This window comes from Trachypithecus francoisi, unplaced genomic scaffold (assembly GCF_009764315.1).
Source record: "Trachypithecus francoisi isolate TF-2019V2 unplaced genomic scaffold, Tfra_2.0 Lachesis_group13, whole genome shotgun sequence".
Lineage (NCBI taxonomy): Eukaryota > Metazoa > Chordata > Mammalia > Primates > Cercopithecidae > Trachypithecus > Trachypithecus francoisi.
In genome coordinates this window covers 55011801-55038779 of record NW_022681458.1, presented here as the reverse complement: position 1 = coordinate 55038779, position 26979 = coordinate 55011801, and the positions used below count along the sequence as shown (strand labels likewise).

Here is a 26979-nt window from a genome sequence, read left to right as displayed (position 1 = left end):
ACTCCTACTGACTTGTATACATATGAGAGGCAACTAATTTGTGTCTCTCTCAGTGCCTAGTACAGATCTTGCATATAGTAGGTGCTTAATAAAAGTATGTAGCATTAAGATTGCACAAAACAAAGGCTCCAAAACTGTCTTGGTTCACAGTCCCCTCAGTGTCTCAGTAGTTGTTTGGTAACCAGATAATGTAATGTCTAACTTAGTAGTTATTTGAAAAAAAAAAAAAAACATATTTGCTAATTGCTTAATGGGATATGTGTGCACAACTTTGCCAACATTGGAATAAGACTGAAAATTTCCACCTTCCATTTCCTGCTTAAATTTATTTTCATGAAGTATTTACTTTCTATCAGAGCAGTCACTGAAAACACAGCTTTACAAAGAACCATGTCATTTGATTGAACATAGTATGATCTAATGCTGAAATTGTAAATTCCCTGGTGTTTGTGATATCTAACAGATGTTAGTATCATTGTGCTTGCATGGAAAATTTAAAGTATCTTCTGGCACCCCTATGAGTTCATTGTATCACCTTTGGTAGCTTTGAGCATAGTTTGGGGCCTGCCCCAAATCTCAGGCATTTGATGATTTTCTGTTCTAGGTATGACACAGAATTGATTTACTAAGTTTTTGTTCATTATGTTGTTCATTTTAGATGTGAATTGACAAGCCTGTACACATTCTAACAAAAGATAGATCACACTGTTTCTTTTCAGCATTAAAGATATGGAACCACTAAAAATAGGTGCTTTAAAAAAAGGGACTTAACTAGATTTAAGGCACTGTGGTCATATATGCTTTACAGTACCCTTTTTTTTTTTTATTCTGTGATCAACTGTTTCACATTTTAATGTTTTTAAAACTTGAATGCATGATACACCAGTGATCAAGTTTTGAATGCATGATACGCCATGCATTCATGCAGTGAATGAATGTTTACCATGCAGTAAAGAAAACTTCTCTGCTGCAGGATGGAGAGGACTGGGTTGTCCGGTTGCACAGGGCATAGATAGAGATGATGGCCTTTGGGCTGTGCTAGACAGTTCTCTTGGCAGGAAGTGGAGGCCACTGGCCATCCCAGTTGGTACAGACGGTTAACCCTATCTTAAAGCTCGTTCTATTGAAAAGTGTTAACATGGACTCCAATAATGAGTTCCGTCTTACCCCATTTCCCCTGGCTCAGAGTTGTGCAGCTCAAAATGGTAATCACGTTTTACAATTATTTGGTGTTTGGGGATATTGCATCCTTTTTAGGAACTTTGGGGGAATAATTTTTTGTGGGCATTTTCCGTTTTGGACAATAAATCCTTTTCAGAGTATTAATTATATAAATGGCAATAGCCTGATTCTCCTTTTGGCCTGGAGATGATACAGTCGTCTCCAGACTTCATTCATCAATTATACTAAATTGGGAATACTTAGGGGCATTGAGTCATTAAGCTGCAAAGGAGGCTCGGGTACTCTGTATCCAATTCAAGTAATTCACACTTAATTCATCCCCAAGGGGGTATTGTACCCTAGCAAATGGATCTAACCAGATTTCCATTGTTACATTCATGAGAGGGAACATTCAGTAACTGTTGATTCCCCAAAGGTCCTTTTGTCTCTCTCATATAGATTTATCAATAATGTGAAACACCTGGAGGATGAACAATACTGTTAAAAGATTCCCAACAAATGGCTCTTTTAAATAATAATTTATTAGAAATAGTCTGTATGAAATAGATTTTGTAATTCTATATTCAAAAATTTGTTTTCTCAAGTGAAACTTTCCCCCTTATGTCTTTTTATTTATTTTCAACTGTATTATTCTCATTTTTATTGCCAACTTCAATTTTGGTTCTAGTATTTTTCCAATTAATTACTTAAAGTTGGGTAACAGATAAATGATGAATTTGATCTTCATATGTTTGTTTTTCTAAGGCAGAGCAACAATGGTGGTCCTAATCTTGCATTTTAAATCCTTTTTTCACATCAAAAGAATTAGTATATTTATTGAAGAAGTTGCTGAAGGAAGAAACGATAAAGAATTAAAGAATTTGTACTTTGTTTAAAGTACAAAACTTACAAATGTTCTGTGCCAGAAATGATTGCTTACCCATCTTCTTGCCCCACCCTGTACTTCAAGGCCTTCTACCTCATTTCACACATTTGCATCTCTTCTTGCAATTATTAAGTGGTTTTGAGCCAGTAGTCCCATGTGCTGGTACAAGAGTAAGGAGTTCATTCATTAATTCAAGTATTCATTAATTCAAAAATAAGTATTGATATTTGAGGATATAGTAAATAAAATGAGAATGTCCATGACCTTATAGAGTTAACATTCTAGTTGGGGAAACAGAAAATGAACCTAATGAATAAGTTATATATGTGTTAAGAAGGTAGTATGGAAAAATATTATGGAAAAAATAGATCAAAGTTGAGAAGTGAGTTAGCACAGCAGGTTTGGTTGCTCTGTCCTTGCTTGTCATGAAGCCTGGAGCTATGATTGTCTTTGGCCGGCTTCTGGGAATGTGGCCCTCAGAGTGTTCTTTATTTTACTGATTGATGATGATATTTTATATACCTGGAGCAATGGGATATGCTGTTCCAGCTTGTCAAGACTTCAGGATCATTTAGCAAGATCATGATATACACTTGATATTTATGCTGGGGGTCCTGTGTTTTTGCTGCCCTCGCTAGTTATGTTACAGGAATGTGTCCACATGACCAATGCCTTGACAGCTTTGGACCCTAAGACTCTACTGGCCTTCCCTATGCAGAGACACTGCCTGTGTCCCTGCAGCTAACAGCTAGAAGAAATACGTTTTTCATATTGTTTTACTCTTCATCCTTTTCTATAATAAAGCATAGTTTTGAGTATAACCTGTCCAAGGACATTTGATTCCTTTTGATGAATCACCAACCTTAAGGTGGTCTTGGGACCCCCGAAACACAGGAAAGTCAGATTGGGAGGAGAGGAGTCATGAGAAGTGTCGTTTTGACAAAGACTTCTAGAAAGTGAGGGAGTAAGCTATTTGGATTTCTGGGAGAAGACAATTCTAAGAAGGAATTACCTATGCAAAGACCCGGAGGTGACAGTGTGCCTGGAGTGTTCAAGAAAGTGTAAGGAGGCCATTGTGGATCAGAATGGATGAAGATAAAGGAGGGGAAATGAGCTGAGAGATGCAGTGGGCTCAGAAAAGGACATTGAGAGCAGAGGATGATGTCACTTAGCACATGCTTGCCGAATGAATTGCTAAATTCCCATCTTTCCTCTAAGGAGGAATATCTTCTTATGTTTCATGAGCTCATGTATTTCTATTTTTGGCAGAACTTTTACATATTCTTCTTAACCTCTTTGTTCTTTCCTCATTAAGAATTTTTGCTGAGTAGGCCAGGCGCTGTGGCTCACGCCTATAATCCCAGAACTTTGGGAGGCCAAGGCAGGTGGATCACAAGGTCAGGAGATCGAGACCATCCTGGCTAACACGGTGAAACCCTGTCTCTACTAAAAATACAAAACATTATCCGGGCATGGTGGTGGGCACCTGTAGTCCCAGCTACTTGGGAGGCTGAGGCAGGAGAATGGTGTGAACCTGGGAGGCAGAGCTTGCAGTGAGCCGAGATCACGCCACTGCACTCCAGCCTGGGCGAGAGACACTCCGTCTCAAAAAAAAAAAAAAAAAAAAGAATTTTTGCTGAGTAACCTCAGGAAAAAAAATTTACTTTCTCTGTCTTCTTTTCATCTATTATGCCAAACATGACCCTGATCTTAGGCGATAACCCAGTTTGTGCTGTATCGATTCAAAGGAAGGGGAAATCAGTCACACCATGCCTAGCGCAGAGGGTATATCTGAGCTGAGTCTTATCTGTGATTAAATTCCCAGGTTCAGGGATCTGTGCTATTCACTCGTTCCCCTCACACCCCATTTTCAAAACTCAGTTCTGATTTTGTCTTCACAGAGGAGCGCTCTCACGTTAGTCTGAGTTAGGTGCTCAGTACTTACATGGCAGTGGTGACCAGTGCTTTTTCAAACACTTAAAATTATCTTGAGCTTTCCTCACTGGGCTGAAGGCTCTTCTGTCTCTCTCTACTTAGTGCCATCACATGAAGTATCCTTAATAAATCTTGAATAAATGTCTGAGTTAGTGAATAAGTGCTTGTGATTCTAAGGAAGGATGAAAAATTGGGAAGAAAAAACAAGTCAGGATGATAAATGCCTGTGGAGTGAGTTTGGACAATCTGTTTTAGGAGCTTGGGTCAGATTGATTGGTTTCCATTGAGAAAAAGGGTCCTTTAGGTAGGCAAGAAGGACTGGAGTCCAAATAGTAATGACTCAGCTCTCTCATTTGTTCTCTGTTGAGTTGTCTATTGTGTGTTAGTTCTTAAGTTGCAAAGGTCCTTTTTATGTTATCCATTTCATTAGCTCTGGTGAATCACACTTATTGAAGCCTTCAGTCCTAATGGATAAAAAGTGTATTTTATTTGCTCCATAACATTTTATACCTTTGGAGATCATGTCTTTATTCTATCTCATTAATTTCTTCTTAGAATCGACATTTTCTCTGTAATAAATATTAGTTTACTGCAAGTAAATTTGTTTTTGATTCAAACACGCACATATTTTTTTTTCTTTTTCTTTTAAACCTCAAAGCCAAATAAGAGTTTGGATCCAATCTGGGGCTTAAGCAATGGAAAGGAGGCTTTTCTATTTTACTGATTTTTTTTTTTTTAATTCAGCACCCTGTTGTTTCTTTAAAAGAAGGAGGCTTGTGTGTCCATATTTGAAATGCTGCAGAGAGTAAACTGATTAAACCCTTTCTATCCCACTTTTCAGAATGCCTAATAATATGGTCCTTTTTCTTTATAAGCTCCTTCGTTGTCCTCAACTCTTTTCTGAACTTTCAGCCCTCATTCCAATTAAGTAGGGAAATTGTGCTAGTACTCTGGGAGAAAGACTCGTAAAACTACTTTGTTGATATTGTTTTATAGTAGTAAAAATAAAATGTTTAATTTACTCTTTGCTAGGATATAGTTCCCTTATATTATTTAGGAAGTTTTGCTACTCCCTAGTATCATTCTTCAGTCAAAATTGTTTTTTTCTAGTCAAAAATTCCAGGTTAAGATTCTTATGAAAAAAAATGGTATTAATTTCTGAAAGGAAGAGGAATCTTGTTATTTAGTTCTTGCTGTAATTATTATAGTAATGTAAAATATTTTTCACTGTCAAGTGTGGGATTAAGCTTAAAATTTTGTACCCAATACTGGGGCTGGAGAGCTGGCTGTAATTTCTGGTGGCCCCTGCCGAAATCCTGCAATTATCATTCCTTTTTTCAGGTGCTTGGCCATTTCTGATCTCTTTCTCCTTTTTCTACCTCTCTCCCTTCATTCCTTTTCTCTCTGCAACTCCTCTTCTTCTGTCTTTCCCCCGCACCCCTCTTTCATTTAGTAAGTATCCACACACTAACTCTTATTTAGCTCAAGCTTCAGTGTGACTCATGACTGAGTTGGAAACAACAGAGGCTGTCAAGAACCTGACTTTTGCAGAGAGAAGATACACAGAAAAGGAAAACATGCCAGAATATATCATGTGTCATTCATCTGGTCAGTACAGAACAGGAGATCCCATCTGATTGGGCTGAGGGGACATTTATTTGAAAAAGGGATATTTGACCATACTTTGAAGGATAGGTTAGGATTTTAACAGGTAGAGATTTTTAAAAGGGTATTTCAGATGGAAGAAAGAGATGAATAATTACACTGTAGCAGGAAAATGGGTTGTCTTGGTTAGTGACCAATGACTGTTTATGAGACAGTATAGAACCGGGTTCTGCAAACTTTTTCTGTAGAGTGCCAGATAGCATTGTAGCAAACTTTGCCATTGTAGCAAGTGTAGCCACAGGTAATGTATAAATGAATTAGCATGACCATTTTCCAGTAAAACTTTATTTACAAAATCAGAGTGGGTCAGAGTTGGCAGGTAGGCTGTAATTTGCCCATATCTGATATGAGTATGATGAGTGGGGAAAAAAGACTAGAAAGGGAGGTGGTGGTCAGATCTCAGAGAATTTTGAATGCTTGCCTGAAGAGTTAGAAAACAATTGATATTATGTTTAGTGAAACCATGATGGTTATGTTTCTACTAATGATTTAAATACCTAGACATTTAAATTTGGAATTAAATTAAATTAAATTTGGAACCAGATTTCTTCAGGTGTTTGTATACCTACCTCAAAACTAAGAGTTCTTGGTAGCTGAATATTTTGTGTGAAAATGGTGGGTAGAGAGCAAACTAGACCTCTGAATGACCCCAAGAAGCCTGATTTGGGAGATAAGCAGAAACCTGGTATCTTTTGGGTCCCTACCACAGCATCTCCACAGAAGTAGATCAAAAAGTCAGATCATGAAAAATAGGTGAGAATTCATGGGCAAGTCCTCAGATGATCTGGACTCAAAATGTTGACATTCTTCCTGTTAAAAAAAAAGTGATAATGTAAATTGATATCAAAGTAGATATTAGTGTCATTGTTTTTTGATACAGGAATTTTTATACATATTCTAAATTAATTTCTACATAATTTCTAGAAGATTGTTTTAGATAGTATAGGAAGTTCTTTTGTCTGTTTCAGTACTCCTTTTCTACCTCCTTTATTGTAATATCAGAAATTCTGTGTTTTTCCTCACGTGTTGTTTCCCCTCAGAATTATACATCAAGAAAAGTCTGTTTTCTATTGCTTTCTGTATCCCCAGTCCCCATCTCGTGCAGATCTGAGCAAAAGTAGGTAATCAGTAAACATTTGTTGAATGAATTCATATAAATGAACATTTCTATTGTTTCCAACCATTTTATTCTACTATATTTTTGTGTTCTCCATTTTTCCTAGTTCTCAGGATACATAAACCTCAATAAAGTTTTTTGAATTTATCTCATTAAAATATTGTTTTAAAAATTTGACCTATAGTCAGTTTATAAAATCTTTTTATTTTAGCAATGTATTCCTATAGGAGATAAAGTTGTAGCATATGAAATGAAATTATTATAGATACTTGCTTTTGAAACATAATGGAAATGAAGTAGGTGAGTTTTTGTACTGGATAAATCTGAAAATGAGGTAGCTTGTCTATATGTATAGTTGTAACCTACATAATGGTGACAACATAATAGGATGATGTCAGAGTCTCTTGAAAAGAAGTGGGATTGTGATTTTTCAGCCCACCTACATAAAGATGTAAATGTCACCCAAATATATATAGTTAGCAGTATTTTTTAAGCCCTTTTGGACTTTTAGTTACCTATTTGTATTCTGTAGGAAGACCATAATATAATATTGGTTCTAATATTTTTTCTAGAATATTCCTTTATACCTATTTATTGTTATTTGAATTTTAGTGATTCTCACTACTTAACAATGCTTGAAACCATCTACTAAATAGTTAAATCTTCACCAGCAACCTCAGGACCTAGCTCACTGATATGTATTTTATTTTTACTTGTTTATCTCAACATTTAGATTATGTTTTCTAAGGGTGCAGTTGAATCATTTAATATTGAACCATTTTAAAACAAATAGTGATATGTGGAAAAGATGATTATGTGGGTGAGACATAATGATTATGATTAAGTGACAGAGAAAATAAATATGCTCATTGAAAGCTAAACAATTACACTGGAGAAGGGTAGGTAGACAAAAGCACCTCCAGCTGAAAATCATATATTTAATCATGGAATCTGCCCTGTCTAAATGCCAAAGTATTTTATTTATTTATTTTTATTTTTTGGAGGAGAGAACTGGTAGAGGATTATTAGGGATATATATTGCTTCTGGCTGACTGTGCTGCTTGCTTGATCAAGCTGTTGACACCATAGAAATCAGAAGCATCCTGTTATCAGAAGTCATAAGCAGCTAATTGTTTGTAACTTTTACTTGAAGTAAAAAAGAGTTGTTCATGCCTCATTAATTACTTTGACCAAGCTTTCAGCTGAGGTTTTTTTGTTGTTGTTGTTCATGTTGTTTGTTTTTAAATGCTGCTTTTGCTGTGGCTTGTGCTGGGGTGAGAGACAAACCAAGTTTGAGGATGGGGAAAAGAGGCTCAGAGAGTCAGTCAATGAGAATTTCCTTCTGAGCATTGGTTGTGAGAAAATAAGTTAGTAAATATGACGAAAACCAAATCCCTAATGCCTTTCAATAAGAGTTAATGTGGAACGTGGGACTTGGAGTCAGAGGGAGTTGGCTGTGACTCCTGGCTATAACCTTATAAGCTGTGCAGCTTTTCGGTTTTTTGTTTGCTTGTTTGTTTGTTTTGAGACAGAGTCTCTCTCTGTAGCCAGCCTGTAGTGCAGTGGCGCGATCTCAGTTCACTGCAACCTCTGCTTCCCGGGTTCAAGCAATTCTCCTGTCTCAGTCTTCTGAGTAGCTGGGACTACAGGCACGTGCCACCACACCTAGCTAATTTTTGTATTTTTAATAGAGATAGAGTTTCACCATGTTGGCCAGGATGGTCTCAATCTCTTGACCTCATGATCCACCTGCCTCGGCCTCCCAGGGTGCTGGGATTACAGGCATGAGCCACTGCACCCAGTCAGCTGTGTAGTTTTAATCTCAATTTCCTTGCTTTAAAGTTGGGAAATGTCTTACAGGTGTGTGTTAGGATGAAATTGGACAATATGTGTAAAGTTTCCAGCACTGGGCTGGAAACAACTGCAAGGCGGTTGTTTCCATTTTGAGCTAGAGAGGAGCCCATTGGTCAGGCCTGTATTATGCACTGAGTCTACGAAGCACTTTAAGATATAGATATAGGCGATCTCATCAGAGAGGGGATTGTGATTTGGATCATCAAGACTTGACCTTTGCAAATCTTTTTTTTTCTAAATATGATATTTTCTCATCAGATTTATATTAACATTATTGCATGTGAAAAAATAAAATCATCCATTCTGGATTAGAACATGTTTTAGAAAACATTTTATAAATCAAATCCAGCTTCAGAATGTCAGGAGGGTTTCAGTGTGTCTTATTTTGGCAACTGTACTTTTACAAGGATGAAACAGATGGAATATGCAGTTTTTTTTCTTTTGCGAATTTAACTTAAGATCTTACCACACATTGGGATTTGTCTGTAAATCCAAAGGCTCTGAGACTCTCTGAAATTGATCTTTTAAACAAATGAATTAATAAAAATTCCCTATTAAATATGCTGTTGAAGGAGCCATTGTAGGTACATTTGGTTTGAACAAGATCTCTTACTGAATTTGAATAGAGAATCCTAATTCCCTTATGAGTTAGTTATGTTCAGTTTGTCTGTCATATGGTTTATCATGCTTTTGGTACTCAACAGTATCCTTAATTCCTTCACATTCTATAACAGGTATCTATGTCTATAAAATAGTGGCCTGGTAAATATTATCCTTTATTTACAGTTGTACATATTTAATATGCTTACTTAAGGAGCAGGCAACAGAAACAAACTCTGGCTACAAGAAATGAAAGGAGTTTCTAGGATAGATTATTATGTAGTTCACAGATCAGCTGGAAGGGCTGCACAACCCAGCTTCTGGAAGGAGAGAGACTAGGGAAGCACTAGAAAGCACAATGGTAAGGCCTCATAGACTTTCCAAGGTAATTCAGTTCCAGCAACCATTAGCATCTCTGTAACTGTATTCATATTTTGAGGTCCAGATAGAATCTATCTGGCCTATACTAGTTGGGTGCTTTATGCTGGTGGCTCAGTAAATTTTGACTGAAGGATTAGGGACTGGGTGGCTGGGAGAATTATTTCAAATTGAGCAGCAGCTACTTTTTCTCTACACATACAGTTTTTTAATACTATCCAACTACCTATCCAAGTACATTTGGTTTAGAAGCCCATCATGTCATATATATCAGGGGTCTGAAATCCCTTGGACACGGACAGATAAAGATACTGAGACCTATCAGGAACTGGGCCTCACAGCAGAAAGCGAGCAGCCGGTGAGTCAGTGAAGCTTCATCTGTGTTTACTGCCACTCCACATCACTCACATTACCGCCTGGGCTCCGCCTCTTGTCAGATCAGTGGCAGTATTAGTTTCTCATAGGAGCATGAATCCTATTTTGAACTGAGCATGTGAGGGATCTAGGTTGCATGCTCCTTATGAAAATCTAATTCCTGATGATCTGTCACTCTGTCCCATCACCCCGAGATGGGACCATCTAGATACAAGAAAACAAGCTTCTATCTTGTATACAACTCCCACTGAGGGGAGTTTTATAATTATTTCATCATATATTGCAATGTAATAATAATAAAGTACACAATAAATGTAATGCATTTGAATCATCCTGAAACTATCCCCCTAACCTGGTCCGTGGAAAAATTGTCTTCTCTAAAACCGGAGCCTGGTGCCCAAAAGGTTGGGAGCCATTGATATATCTTACTATTATAACCTTTTTTTTTTTTTTTTTAACCCAAGTGTTATATTTTCCATTTGAGTTTGAGGACATGGTTTGGCATGAGTATGTGTGTATATGGCCAGGGGATGCTTTTTCTTTTTAATGGATGTTAAATAAGAATTTAAATTCTCAATGATGATTGCAATCATATATTACTTGAGTTAATTTAGTAGTGTCACCCCAAGCCCCACTGTTCCATAGTTCAAAGATGGCTTTGGAGTCCTTCGTGGTGTTGGCAGTGGTGAATCCACATGGGTCTGCAGCCACCTCAGTTCTTGCCTTCTCAGAAGAAAGAATTCAACCGAGGGGTATAAGACAGAGAGAGACCAAGGGAGGTTTTAGAGCAGGCATGAAAGTTTATTAAAAGGTTTTAGAGCAGGGACAAAAGTAAAGTACACCTGGAAGAGGGGCAAGCAGGCAACTTGAGATTCAAGTGCATGGTTTGACTTTTGACTTGGGGTCTTACATATTAGCAGCTTCCAGGTTTGCTTTACTTCTCTGATTCTTCCTGTGGAGTGGGCTGTCTGCATGTGCAGTGGCCTGCTAGCACTTGGGAGTGGCTGCACGTGCAGTGTGTTTACTGAAGTTGTACACATGCTCACTTGAGGCATTTTCCCTCACCAGTCAAGTGTTGCTAGAGGAAGGTCATATTTCAGTTAAACTCTGCTATTTTACCTCTTAGTGCACATGCTTAGGCCCACTCACCCAATTCCTGAGATCTCATCAGGAAGTTGCTGATCACCAATTTCAGATTTTCTATCTACTGGGAGACTGCCCTTCCCTGGTGCTGGCTGTGACCAATTATTATTATGGAGAGACAGTTTAACAGGTGCATGATCATTGCCTGATGTTTGCCCGACATTCCTGGTGAGGGTGGGTCCTCTCCTGCCTTGCTCATGTCTGACTACCAACTGTAACAGTAGGTGTATTTGAAGACTGGCGTGGCCTCTTACCATCTGTGAGACTTTGGTCAATTTTCATGACCTATCTGAATCTTCATTTTTTAAAATCAATAAAATGGATTTGATGTTACATATTTTACAAAGGTATATTGAGATTTTTGTGGTCTGTACATATAAGACTTGGGATATAACTGACCAATGGGTTCTTCTTGCCTGCTTCCCAGATATAGCCGATTTATCAAGGCAGGGGAATTGCAATGAAGAAAGAGTTTAGTTCACACAGAGCCAGCTGAACAGAAGACCAGTTTATTTATTACTCAAATCAGTAATAAATAAACCCAATAATTTGGAGGTTTTTCAAAGGTTGTTTTGTCACAGGATCCTTGGGGTATCACTTTGCCAGCCAGAAACCTTTGTGGCTGGTGGTTTCTTTGCCTGAGTTTTGCTCAGGCCCACCCACTTGGCCCAGCAGGCTGCACTTAGCTCGCACTGCTAGCCTGGATCCCATGCCTGCCAAGGGTGAGCCTGGCACAGAGCAGTGAGGAGTGCGTGAGTGAGTGAACAGCCACTGCACACAGTCAGACATACCAACTGTGACAGGGCAGGCAGCTCCAGGCGCTGGCATGGGTGCTGGCTCCCTGCAAGGTTGTGGCTGGAACAGGTGTACCTCAAATGGCTTCCACTACAGGCACCAGGGAACGCAGTGGCACCTGGAAGCTTGGAGACTACAGGAACCACAGAGTCTTAAAGAGGGTGTCTCAGCTTTCACTCAGGGAGCTCTTAGGTCTGGGCTTCCTGAAGGACTGCAGCTCTTCTGTTTCCTTCTTGTTACCTGCAGTGTGGTGAGTGGAGGGGCATATGTCAACCCTGTATGTGTTACAGCTCTTTCAGTCCCAACCATTCAGTGGGACCTGAGTTCTTATCCCACATCCAGGAAAAATGAAGTACACAGACAACTGGAGGGTGAGCAAGGTGAAGAGGTGCTTTATTGAGCAAAAGTACAGCTCTCAGACTGTAGGATGGGTGTTATCAGTGTAGGTATAAATGATACCCTGACGTGAGTAGCTTCTTTCCACAGGCAGGACATCTCAATGAGGACAGCCCTCAGCAGAGAGGAGACCAAGAGTGGGTAGCTCCTATCCAGAGGCAGGTTGTCCCAATGTCTGTAACCCTCAGCAGAGAGGAGACCCAGAGCGGGTAGGTAGCTCTTATCCACAGGCAGCTTATCCCGATGAATACAGCTCTCAGCCGAGGGGAGACCTGGAGTGGGTAGCTTCTATCTTCAGTTAGGTCATCTCAATGATTGTGCAGCCCTCAGCAGAGAGAGGATACCTGGAGTGGGTAGCTCCTATCCGTAAGCAGGTCACCCTAACATCTCTGTGGCCCTCAAGTCAGAGGCGATCCGGAGTGAGTAGCTCCTATCTGCAGGCACGTCATCCTGTCCTCTGCCTGAGTCTGGCTGAGTCCAGAGTTTTTATGGGCTTCAGAGTGGAGGAAGTACATGCTGATTGGTACATGAGTGGGCCGGGAAAATGCACCGTAAGTTCTCATTCTGGTCTGTGGGACTGGCAGCCTGGCCTCCATGCTTCAGACCATCCCTGGCCTGAAGGCGGGGCTTCACCAGGGACCCACCCCTTCCTGCCCAGGAACCTGACTCCTGCACCATCAATCATGTGGTCCATGGTGCGCAGGTTTTCGTGCTGAGGGGTACCCACAATCCCACGTGGAGCCACCCTCAGCCTCTGCTGTTTCCCTCCTGTGGCCTTCAGGGCCCAAAGTCCGGAGGAGGCCTAGGTGGCAGGGGGCCGGCCTATCAGTGCTGTCCCAAGTGTGTGCACATTCAGCTGGGTTGCAAAAGTGCCTGTGCTTGGCCACAACTTTGCTTTGCCCCAGAGCTGGCACTGAGAGCAGGGAGAGGCCAGACAGTGGAAGCAGGCACTTTCAAGCCTGTGAGGGAAGGAAGCTTCCTGGGACCCTGAGAGCAGAGGGAGGCTGGGGTCTGTAGCTGCAGCTGACAGGCTGCAGCTGTGCCCAGGAGTGTTGGCTCCTGCCCCACCAACTCGGTAGGGGCAGGGCTCCCTCTGGCCCTGTGGATTGTGCAGCCCCATCTGTGCCTCCCCCACTGCAGCTGGCATCCTCACAGTGGCTGCTCCACATGGGCTGTCACTGCCATCAGTTTGGGGGAAGCAGGGGGTGGGGTGGCAGTGGCTAGGCAGTGGGTGCTTCTGCTGATTGGTTGGGTCAGAGATGAAATCATAGGGAGTCAAAGCTGTCCTCTTGAGCTGAGGTGCTTCTGGGTGCTGCCACAGGAGTGGTGGAGCCATCAATTCAGACATTAAAAAACCTGAAAAGCATCTCAAACGGCCAGTCCTTAGGTTCTACAATAGTGATGTTATTTGCAGGCGTAATTGGGGAAGTTGCATATCTTTTGACCTCCAGAAGAATGGCTGGCATTCTACACCTTAGAATTCAGGCTCCTCACATCCTCCTAACCCGATTATCTCACTAGCTTTACAAAGGCAGTTACATTTTTGAGGAAGGGCGATTATTATTTAAACTGTAAACTAAATGTCTCCCAGTGCTAGCCCGCCTTATCCCAGGAATAATTAAGGTAGCTTGAAGGCTACAGGAAAGAGGAAGGCGGTTGGTTAGATCAGATCTCCCCAACTGTTATAATTGTCTGTTATAATTTTTATAAAGGTAATCTGAGGCACATATATTTATTCTTTACCTTCATTTTTTGATTTTAAGTTGTTACAAACATATTTGTTTTGTAACAAAATACTATTAATGGGCTGAATTTATGATACAATGGAAAGATAGTTTGAGGAACAGCTTAAGACCCAAAGCTTATTTGGTCTTTTATTACTGAATGTTCTTCAATTTATCTCTTAAAAGTGATGATACTAATGACTACTCAAAGTAATTTGACCCCTCACAAGGTTTTCTATTATTATTGATGATGCAAAGCAGATGTGTGGATAAACTTTACTTATCTCTGTATCACCTTGGAATCTCTTCCTCATATTTATATTTGAATATATATGAGATTGTTGTTCAGGAAATTGTTTCACACTGACTAATGGACCTCATTTTAAGGTATGATTTGATATAATCTTCTCTTTGCTATTCTCAGTCAATTCTTCCCATCTCCACACTCTAAATTGAGATGATAATTGCTTTTAAGAGAGTAACCAGGCAGATGCAGGGCAATGGTTTACAAGATAAGCTTTGATGAGAGGTGTCCTGAGTTTATGACCTGTTTCCTCCATTTACTGAGGGTTAGCCATGGTTCATTTTCAAACCTGCAACTCTCAGTTACCAATATGTATAAAAAAAACAACAATATCTCTTCAATGAGGTTTTTTTGAAGAGTAAGTAGAATAATGTACTTAAAAACTAACACAATGCATGGCTCATTACCCCCAGCACATTTTAGTTCTTATTATGGTTAAAATTTTCATAATATATTTCATAAACATATACCAAAATATATTTATATCTCTGTGTGTGTGTGTGTGTGTGTGAGAGAGAGAGAGAGAGAGAGAGAATAGTGTTTGGATAACATTTAACCTTTTAGACTCTGGAAGGGATCAGAGCTTTTGGTTTGTTTGTTTGTTTGTTTGTTTGTTTTAGTTTGGTGGATTGAACCTTCCCTAGGACTGGGTGATTACTGCAAAAGTTATATTTGTATCTGAAATGTTGTTATGATCTAGAAGCAATTTAAGGTCCAGTTTAACAAAGAACAGACAAGGTATAACTATTTTGATAACAATATTGAGGCTCCGTCAACATTGACTAGAATTTTTTATCTGATGTGCTATTCTTGATACAAATTTTGAGTAAAAATAGGTTTATGCAAATGCATTGCAGCATAATCAATCTTTATATTTCTTATCGGTGTACTCTAATGTTTTTGAAGTGCTCTCTAATCGTGGAATAATAATTTTTATTACCAATCACATTAAGTGATACACAAGCTTTGTACTGGACACATTATTTCATTTTATTATCTCAGAGTAGCTATTTTCCTGATTTTACATATGAGCAAATGGACCTTGAGAGCTAACTTACCCAACGTCACATGTCTAGGGAATGGCAGAGGTGGATAGTGACTGACTCCAGAACCTATTTTACGGGGAAGAGAAAGCATCTTTCACAGAGATGTGATACATGCTTACAAAGGCACTTTCATGGTGGTACAAACTTTCTTGGGCAGACGTTATCAAGATCTGTACTTAAGGAGTAAGACCAGAGGTTTGAGTAAAAACAGACTTTAGTTTTCATTTTCCTCAAGATATGTTGGTTTCTTTTCTTTCTCTTTTTTTAGGAGATGGGGTCACGCTGTGTTGCCCAGGCTGCAGTGCAGTGGTGCGATCATGGCTCACTGCAGCCTTGACCTCCTGGCTAAATGATCCTGCCATCTCACCCTCCCAAGCAGCTGGCACATGCCAGTACACCCAGCTAATTTCAATTTTTTTGTAGAGATAGGGTCTCACTATGTTGCCTAGGCTGGTCTCGAACTCGTGGACTCAAGCAATCCTCCTGCCTCAGCCTCCTAAAATGCGGGGATTACATGCATGAGCCATCATGCTCAGCCTTGTTTTCTTATATACCTAATGGATAATGCTTTTTGATATTTTAAAGAAGGATTTTTGATATTTTGTATAGTTGGCACTGAAAAACATCTTCTGCTTTCCAGACAGCGGAAAAAAATAAAAGAGCTAGCCATGCAGTAGTGGCATTTTATTCTAAGAACTTTGACTACATTTGGAATATGTTAAATCTATATAACTTGATAGTGTTACAAGATTCCTACAGTACTGCTTTGACAACCAGAAATCTCTGCAGCTGACTCTGTCTGCGTGTTGCTCAGCCCAGCAGGCTGTGCTCGGCTCATGCCTGCTCAGATCCCGCACTGGCTCCACACTCAGCCTGTGGCTGGACTGGGCATGCTACAAGTGGCTTCTGTGTTGGGTGCTGGCATCTAGACTAGGGGAACATGGTGACACCTAAAAATTCAGAGATGCCAGTGATCACGGGGCCCCAAAGGATGTTACAACTCTGGCTTGGGGGGTCTGAGCTTCCAGAAATGTTTCAGCTCTCCACTTCCATAGCTTGGTGAGCAGGAGCGTGTTACAGCTATTTTATTCCCACCATCCACAGCCCATTGGGCAGATGTCAAGGTTACAGCTTGTTTGTTTCTGCTGCCCACAGTCTGGTGAGTTCTGGGTTCTTGTCCTATGCCCAAGAAGAATAAGGTACACAGACACTGGAGAATAAGTAGGGCAGAGAAGAATTGTATTGAGCAACAAAAGGAAAGCTGTCAGTGAATAGGCGACCCTGAAAGCAGGGTAGCCATCTGTGAGTCTGAGTCTGGAGTTTTTGTGGGCTTAGAATGGGGAAGTGCATGCTAGTCTATGGGTCATCTTGGAAAAAACAGCATTCAGTTGGTGAAAAGTCATCATCCAAAAGGAACCAATCAAGAGAGAGAGGATAAGACAAAGATAGTAGTTCTCACTCTGGTCGTGGACACTGTCCAGAACTGACAATTCAGTTTTCCGGTTTCAGGCTTTCTTTGGCTTGAAGGTTGGCACTGAAAGGGGACCCATTTCTGACTGTCTAGGAATTTGTCTGTCTCTTGTTGCTATTGATAGCATTAGAGTTAGTGAAACACAATAAAAATGTATTTTCCTTAAGAGAGAACCTCAATCTTCCCATTATTAACTGCTGTCCTTTCTTCTCCTTTTTTAATTGATAGGAAAAAGATGGAGTAATATTGTGCCTTAATAACAAATACAGCCATGTGTAACTTAACAATGTCAGTACACTATGAGAAGTGCATTGTTAGGTGATTTTGTTTTGTGAACATCATAATGTACTTATACAAACCTAGATGGTGTAGCCTACTGCACACCTAGGTTATATGGTATAGCCTATTGCTCCTAAGCTACAAGCCTGTACAGCATGTTACTGTACTGGATACTACAGGCAATTATAACACAATGTTAGGTGTCAGTGCATCTAAACTTAGCATAGAAAAGGCACAACAAAAAGACCATACAAAAGATTTTTTAAAAAAATAGTACACTTGTAAAGGGCACTTACCGTGAATGGAGCTTGCAGGACTGGAAGTTGCTATGGGTGAGTGTGAATGTGAAGCCCTAGGACATTACCGTATACTACTGTAGACTGTGCAAACACTCCACAGTGGTATGCTTAGGCTATATTAAATTTAGAAAAAAAATATTTTTCTTCAATAAGTTAACCTTAGCTTACTATAACTTCATAGACAAAAAAATTTAAACTTTTTGATTCTTTTGTAATAACACTTAGCTTAAAAGAAACACATTGTACAGATGTACAAATTTTTTTCTATCCTTATTTGATAAGATTTTTTTTCTATTTTTAAAATTTTTTACTTTTTACTTTTTAAGCTTTTTTTGTTAAAAACTAAGACACAAATATAAACATTAGCCCAGGCTTACACAGGGCAGGATCATCAATATTATTGTTTTCCACCTCCACATCTTGTCCCACTGGAAGGTCTTCAGGGGCAGCAGCATGCATGGAACTGTCATCTCCTAAGATAACAATGCCTTTATTTTTTTGGAATACCTCCTGAGTCTTTTTTACAATTAAGTTTTATTTTTGTGTGTAGAAGGACTGCGTTGTAAAATAATGATTCAACAGTATAGTAAATTCATAAACCAGTAATGTAGTCATCGATTATCAAGTTTTATATGCCGTACCTAATTATAAATGCTATACTTTCGTACAACTGGCAGCACAGGTTCATTTACACCAGCATCACCACTAACACGTGAGTAATGCATTGCACTGCAACACTATGATGGCTATGATGTCACTAGGCAATGGGAATTTTTTAGCTCCATCATAATTTTCTGGAAGATTATATATGTGGTCCGTCATTAAGTGAAATGTTGTTATGGAGCACTTCACTGTGTTAAAATTTATTTCATCTTAGGAAGAATAATGAATTCTTCATTATTATATGTATATGTAGTTCCTAAGTTTAACAACAGTTTTGCACTGTTATTTAGATATGTTGAATGACATTTAAAGACTATGACATATGCATTATAGGATACAACATGCTGCAATTTTTACCTTTTTCTTTCCAGTGTCTGTATTTATGCTGAAAGTTCAGGTGAATGACATCATCAGTCGTCAGTACCTGAGCCAAGCAGTTGTAGAAGTGTTTGTAAACTACACGAAGACAAATTCCACAGTAACAAAAAGCAATGGAGCAGTCCTGATAAAAGTACCCTACAAATTAGGACTTAGTTTAACTATTATTGCTTACAAAGATGGCTACGTGTTGACCCCTCTGCCTTGGAAAACCAGAAGAATGCCAAGTAAGTACTTAAACACTATTTTTGTTTTGTTTTGTTTTTGCTAAATATAAATGAATTTTTTTCTCTGTTTGGGGAATATCTTGTTCTGGTAAGCTGAAAATGAGAAAGCTTAAGTCAGTTTAAGGAGGTTAGAAGGGAGTGCCACTTTAAAGAAAGCATTGCCTTGGTCTTTTCAGGCTGCTATAGTGAAATACTCTAAGCTGGGTAGCTTGTAAAGAAGAGGAATTTATTTCTTGTAGTTCTGGAGTCTGGGAAGTCTAAGATCAAGGTGCCAGCAGATTCTGTGTCTGGTGAGGGCTTTTTTGTTTATAGATGATATCTTCGGTGTCCTCACATGGTAGAATGGGCAAACAAGTTCTCTTGGGCCTGTTTTAGTTCAGGGTCTTCTGTCCCAACAGGTAAACTATCTGAAACCTCCCTAACATATTATAGATTTAATTCATTTTTTTAAAAATTGGCAAAAATAATCTTTAAAGAATAAATGTGTAAAGATACATGGGAATCTTGTAAAAATACATCTCCTATGGACGATTGGCATTACAGACAACTAAAATATTATATATCTACAAAATTAACAGTGATAAGTTGTATTATGGTGCAAATTGGACACAGTATTTATAAAAATTTTATCTATGATAAGATGCCATTAGAAATCATTGAGAAAAGGTTGGATAGTTATTAAATGATATATATATTTTGGTTAACTATTTGGAATAAATTAATTGAATCCATATGTGAAAATATATTGCTTAGATCGATCAAATGTATAAAATAATTATATTAAATAAGAAAATAAACTATCTGACCTTTCAGTTAGGATGGTCTGTTTAAATTTAAAAGCAATGAAAGATGCCATAAGTTATATATGAACATATTAATAAACTCCTGTATGTCATAAACATAAAAAGCAACTGAGGTTGTAAAAATATTTGAAACAATAAGGCATAATGTCCTTAATATGTAAAGAATTCATACAAATCAATATGCAAATGCCAAGACCCTAACTAAATAAGGTAAATGGACAAAATCATGGCCTATCAATTTTCAAAACAGGAAATACAAATGGTTAGTAAATATGACAACGTGCTTTAATCTAAGATCAGTACACCAAAGAAATACGCAGTTCTTAGATTTTTTTGCCTTAAAAAAGTTGTTAAATGATTATCTTTAATATTGTCAAACAAGATAAGATCAGCATTCTCAAACATTCTTGGTAGAAGTACAAACTGGCAAAATTACCTCGGTAACAATTTTTGAAATGTTTGTGTCAAAGTCTTCAAAATCTTCATAAACTTTGACCCAGTATTCCACTTTATGAATCTGCACAAATAAACGTATGTTAAAATATTAAATACAGTGGACAGATGTTCATGTACCAGGAAGTTGATGCAATATTTTTGTAATAGTGAAATGGAAACATTCTAAATCTATGGGATTAATGCAGTAAATAAGTAAATCTTGATACCTTAATAAATGAAATATGTGTGTTAAAAATGTTATGAAAAGTACGTTTTGAGAGAAATACGTTATTAAATGAAAAAGGCAGGGTAACAGTATTCTGTATACAATATCATAATTTGCTATTTTAAAAAAATCACAGGAATACCCAACAAAGAGCTATAATAAAATATTATTAATGATTGTTCCTGTGGTGGTATTGCAATGATCATCACTTTTCATCTTATTTTCTGTGTTCCTCAAGTTTTTCACAGTAGGTATTACATCCCGTTTATAATAGGAAACAATTTTCATGGGAAAAGAAATCTGAATGTGTTTGAGGTTCAGAAAGATTCTCCTGATCTTTAACAGATGTGTGACTGAGAAAGTATCCAAATATGGGATAATGTCTTACTTAAAATCACCTTGACATTCAAACTGTGACCCTCCCACCGCTCCAATTTAATCCATTAATCAGTCTAAATGTTAATATATCCTGAAATTGAAATTACATTTTTATTTGGTAGTTCTCTTTTCCTATGGAAGGAGAAAAGTATATTTCATTTTACCTCCACACATCATTGTATACTTTTTGTATTTTACTTTTCTCCATATTTTCTTTAAACTTTGACATATCTCAAAATAATAAAAGTATTTCCATGCAACTGTGTTTTCTCTTAAGAGATTTGAGGATGCCATCCTATTTCTATTTTAAATACACAGCATAGAGGAAAGATATCAAATGAGAACTTGTGCTTTGGGAACTCCTCAAAACTGATTTTTCTTTTGAAGGATTGATAAGTTTGATTTGATCTTGCTTGTAAAATGGTCTTTTGTCCCAGCTTCTTGCTCCAATCTTGAAATAATATCTTTCAGGTAATCTGCAATTAACTCATCCCCAACAGGTAGTTCAGCTGCCTACACTTGTAGGCAGGTTTACCTCCATCCTGCATTACTACTAAAGGTTGCCTTTGAATCATTTTGTGCGTTAAATTGTTTCCTTCTCTGCCAGCTCAGGATCCTTTTGGCAAACCACACCGTGTGCAGAAGAGCACTGTGCTCTTATGTGAGAAGGTAAAAATGAAAAGTGGATATAGTTATATCTAGAGAAGCTTGAATCATGGAGCCAAAAAATTTTTTTAAATCTTAATAACAAGTAACAAAGAAAATATATCGGGGGGTTATTCAAGCATTTAACTTGATCATTTATATCTGGGGTTACAGAACATCATTCATCACCTTTGTATAGACTACTACTATCACATGGAACAGATTAGTAAAATAAATAGTGTTAACCAATGTTTTCTTCTTACTTTATCGTGACCTTTTTCCTCCATCATATTTTATATTCATTCTTTCTTTGTTTTGAATTGCTCTTCCCATCAAGCAGTTGTTCCCCGCCACACACACACTTTTTGAGACTTGCTGTTACGAAACTATATTTGTCCTAGTTTTTTCCCCCTCACATTAAGTACAATATTCTAACTGTGCTATATTTCACAGTATATTCATCAGTTACACTTTCACTGTTCCCGCAAAGCCAAGCAAATATATGGCTATTTGAAGACACTGTTTTAATTACTGGAAAATTAGCTGGTAAGTACCATACTTCTAACTAAGTAAGCACTTGAAGTTATTGTTGTATAACTGCACTTCTTCACCAAGAATCAGTGTGAATTATAACTTGAGAAAATCTCAATTGTTTAGTATGATTAGTACTGACTATAAGTTGATCTGAATTGATACTTATTTTACTGTCAAATGAATGGTGTGGCTTTTTTGTGTAGCAGGAATCATTTTTTCCATTACTATTTTAGCCCCTCAAATAGGCACATTGTAGAGAACTTCTGTTCTTCTTTCCAAATCACATTTCTTACTGGGGCTTCCATGGTGGGAGAAATTGAGGAAAGGTCAGGACATATTGCTCAGGCCTTTGGGGCTAATTTGCAGATTGCTTCCTCCCTGCCTCCCGCATTAAATTTGTGGCTTTCATGGGAGATGCCTAAGACTTGGTAGTAAAGTATCTGCTCTGGAGATGTGATTTGCCTCACTTGTGTATCCCAAGGGGAAGAATGCAGAAATCATATTTTGGGTACTGATTCAAACTGTGTCCTCCAATTCTGCTTTACCAGCCACGAAGATGATCATTTCATCCTAACTCCCCGCAACCCGTAGAAACCTCAGAATTCGGTGACTCTTTGATTGCATATTTTAGGAAACCTCTATAAATGACAACAATTTACCTTTTTGTTTTGTATTGGTAAATTTATGTTTAGGTCTAAAGTGTAATAGGAATGACTGATAAAGTGAGAAAGCCCTCAAGGTAGAGTCCAGTAAGAGCGTCATGGTAAAAAGAACTCTCTGTGAAAGTTCTTTTCATATTTAGATGCTGTCTTATCTATTCCTAAAGTATGAAACCAGAAAATTTATTATTTGGGAAGAAAATAAACTAGGGCTTGCTGAACCTTGAAGCAATTTACTGAGTGAGGCTGTAGAATCTCTTACTTATGAAATACTAAGACATTTGCCAGATTTTTTTTTTCCTTTGGGACAGAGTTTCGCTTGAGTTGCCCAGGCTTGAGTACAATGACGTGATCTCGGCTCACCATAACCTCTGCCTCCCGGGTTCAAGTGATTCTCTTGCCTCAGCCTCCCGAGTAGCTGGTATTACAGGCATGTGCTACCACACCCAGCTAATTTTGTATTTTTAGTAGAGATGGGGTTTCTCCATGTTGATCAGGGTGGTCTTAAACTCCTGACCTCTGGTAAGCCACTCAACTCAGCCTCCCAAAGTGCTAGGATTACAGTCATGAGCCACTGTGCCTGGCCAGCTTTTGTTTGTTTTTGAGACAGCTGGCTCTGTCACCCAGGCTGGAGTACAGTGGTGCAATCTCAACTCGCTGCAACCTCCACCTCCTGGACTCAAGTGATCCTTCCACCTCAGCCTCCCAAGTAGCTGACACCACAGGCATGTACCACCATGCCTGGCTAATTTTTGTATTTTTCATAGAGATGGGGTTTCACCATGTTGGCCAGGCTGGTCTCAAACTCCTGACCTCAAGTGATCTGCCCATCTTAGCCTCCCAAAGTGCTGGGAGCTGCCATGCCTGGCCTTGCCAGAATTTTGAGTTAGTGATTTTTGCTGTGTATGGCAGAATGGTGGATGTGGAGCCTTGTGTGAAAGAATGGAAAGTAAATAAGAACCACAAGTATACAGAGAAGCTATGTTTAATGCTGTTGGGGCCTTAATGAAATTAGCTTCTTCACAGTCCCTCTTCAGTGTTTGTTTTGATGCATCTCTACCCCTTACTGGCATCTTCAAACCCCATTAAAAATCATAGTTTCTGCTGGAATGCATGAAATGGATCTGTGTGACCATGTCCCGTACCAATCCTTTGCCACTGTGCCAAGCAATGGTAAGCACTCATTTGTCTGGAAAGTACTGGCCATGCCTTGGCAGGTTTCTGTGAGAACACTGTGAGTCCTCTTGAATTCTCAAATCCCTTCCTTTTACTGTCTCATTTTCCTAAAAGGTGACCCATTCATAAGGCCAGGCAGGAAAGTATGAATGTTTCATAATGATGTTAAATCTTTCTGTAAAAAATACATATCCTTACTGCTAAACTTCCATAAAATGTTTCATTAGGTTTGTACAGTGGAAATTAAGCCTGTGTGTTTATGTATTTATGGCCAAAGGAGAAATTAGAACATTTAGGAATGTACAAAACCTGACAGAAGCTCAGCTAGACATTTTGCTTAGTGTGCATGTATTCAGTTGTTAAGAAATGTGGTCTTCAAAAGAATTAAGCCACATATTTTAAAAGAGCAAGTCATAGGTAGTACCTGTGAGTGATCAGAAGGCTTTAGATTGTATCCTCAACAACCAAACAAAAGCATATAATTATGTTACTTTTCTTAACTATTTTCCAGGTATTACTTTTTCTAGCTTCAGACACACAAAAACTACAAACTGAGAAGTCTTACATTGTTTCATTTATCATTTATTGTCATGCAGCTCTTTAAAAACTGATGTCCATTTAATTGATTGCTTCTGTCTTCATCGGTGACCTTACTAAAGTTCAAAGCAAAAGCTGATGTTTCTGATAATTTCCAGGTGTAAGAGTTGATCTTTGAATTATTAAATTCAAAATCTGTTGATTACAGAAATATCAATATTGTCACTGAATTCTCACTTGATAGATAATGTTAGAAGATACTGAGATATTTATACTTAGGAAAAATTCAGTTACTGAGATATTTATAAATTAAGTACCTGGCATTTGAAAGACTTTTAATGCATGGTTAGTTAACTGATAGAGAAGCTTACCCACTTAAGTATGTGGCTGAATATCATCAGAGACACTTTTCTGTTGCAAGTTACTGAAAACCCAGTTTAATCTAGCTTAAGCCCAAAAGAAGCATTTCTTTGTTTCTCTTACAGATGGTAAGTGTAGGAATAGGACAAACTTTAGACATGGCTCGATCAGGACTTCAGTAGAAATAACTGAGAACTGGTTCTCAGTTTCTCAACTCTCCACTCTTTGAATGCTGCCTCGATTTTTAAACAAGCTTTCATTTTTTATTGCAAGATAGCTGTTACAACTCCTGGATGTATACCTGTTCACATAAAATCCAGTCCAAGCAAAACACACATTACATCTCATTAACTGTGCTTGGGACAGGGCCTATCATTGAACAAATCACTGTGGCCAAGAGAATGAGATGCTTTTAATTGGTTTCAACCCATTCTGGCATGCACCATCAACTCCACTACTGTTACAGAAATGAGACCCCAAATGAAACACATGGGCTAAAAATGGTCAGTGTGGGGTTCCCCAGAGTGGAAAGAAAAGGGTGAGGAAATTCTGGGCAGCAGAATCAATCAGTTGCAAAGGTGCCATGTGTCATCTAAAGAAAGGAAAATTTCTTAGTTCTGCATTTAAAATAATTACATGAGAAGATGCTAATGATATTTAGCAATAATAATAATTGCTTTTTTTAAAGTAAAACATCCTGACCAATGCTGCTATAGTCAACATGCCTTTATCTCTTTGTTAATAAGGTTTCCTTTATTCCAGATGCCAAATCTCAACCAAGTGTTCAGTTTTCAAAAGCCTTAATTAAACTTCCTGACAACCATCATATAAGCAACGTTACCGGCTATCTTACAGTTCTACAACAGTTTTTGAAAGTGGACAATTTTCTGCATACAACTGGAATTACTCTCAATAAACCAGGTATTATCTTTTTGCATAATATAGTTATAAGAAACTTTAGTACACAAATCTTTCATCAAATGTTTAGCTATTTAGATAGCTATTAAATATTCAATATTTAAGCTATGGATAATACACATCACTTGAGACATAAATCTAGTTATTAAAATGTATATAATAAAAATTCCCTTTATCCAATGAAATATATATTATTCAATGAAAGAAAAACTCTGCATACATTATTTCAAATGCATGGAAATTTTGATTTCTTTTAAATTTATTAAATTTTATTTGATCCAAAGCAGGTAAGGTACAGAAAATAGTTATGATTATTGTATAGCTTTGAAAATTTAATACATTTAAAAATTAAAATTCAGTTAGTATTTTTTTCATAATTCCACCTATTCATTTTTATCCAACTGATGAGAAGTGTCAATAATTGAGATATAAAAAAGTTTATAGAGTAAGAGTTTATTGGAGTAAGCTATTGTAAATATTTGCTCTTCTCTGTGTAAAATATAAATACTGAAAATACATGTATTTCAGAGTCAACAGCACTCATATTTCTATAAGGCTGTCATAATATAAAAGGGGAACAATGGAATTTTACATTTAAAAATACATTCATAAATAAACCCCTTAAAAACATCATTTCCCTCTGTATATCCATACTTGTTCCGCCATTTTTTTTTTTCTTTTGAGATAGGGTCTTGCTCTGTTTCCCAAGCTGGAGTGCAGTGGCATGATTTTGGTTCACTGCAGCCTTAACCACCCAGGTTCAAGTGATCTTCCTACCTAAACCTCCCAAGTAGCTAGGACTACAGGTGTGCACCACCACACCCGGCCAATTTTTTTATTTTTTGTAGAGATGGGGTTTCGCCATGTTGCCTCGGCTGGTCTTGAACTCCTCTGCTCAACAATTCACCCACCTCAGCCTCCCAACGTGCTGGGATTACAGGCGTGTTCTACCATTTTCACCACTCATTGTAACCTAACTGGAAATCCACTGTTTAAAATAACCTCAAACAGTCTATAATTCTGATAGTTTCATCTTTTTTTCCAGATATTTTGTTTCATTTGAGGAACAGCCAGCAATGAGTGATAACAGGAAATAAGTATTTTGGTTAGATAGTTTTGTTTTGTTTTGTTTTGCTTGCTGTAGTTGATGCTATCAGTGCCCCAGCCAGATGACGCTCATTCTTGTGTTACAAACCTGCTTTTCCTACTGCACACATCTGTGACTGCCTGAGGGCATTCCTTGGTTCCAGGAAGCACACTTGACCGTCACATGGGGCAAGCTGTCAACCAATGACACACAAGAGCTGGTATGGCTAGGACAACTCTGAGCCAGTGTATGTCCCTAGTGGAACTGAGCTGGAGTTACCAGTGATAACCTGCTTGTTAACACATCCTGTGTTGGCTCCCTTCCTTCTGAATTATGCTTCTCTTAGTGCTAGGTGCTTCCTGGGCTTACCTACAAAATAAACTATTTGCACTCAAATTATTATCTCAGGGTCTGCTTCTTGAGAAGCCAAACTAAGACATCTGCCAAGATTTTCCAGATGTAACTTACAGCATACTATAAATAAAAACATTTACTAGAATGGTATCTGTACATACTATCACAAAT

At 38.2% G+C, this 26979-nt stretch overlaps 1 protein-coding gene across 1 annotated transcript in view; it reads left to right on the top strand.

Annotated features, from left to right (window-relative positions):
• Positions 1-26979, top strand: part of FAM171B (family with sequence similarity 171 member B) — a 72030-nt gene that overhangs the window by 27860 nt on the left and 17191 nt on the right. Inside the window, exons 2-4 of the mRNA XM_033230928.1 lie at positions 18463-18696; positions 21637-21729; positions 25212-25370. Of these exons, the coding sequence (XP_033086819.1) occupies positions 18463-18696; positions 21637-21729; positions 25212-25370 (486 nt within the window). The remainder of the gene's footprint in view (positions 1-18462; positions 18697-21636; positions 21730-25211; positions 25371-26979) is intronic.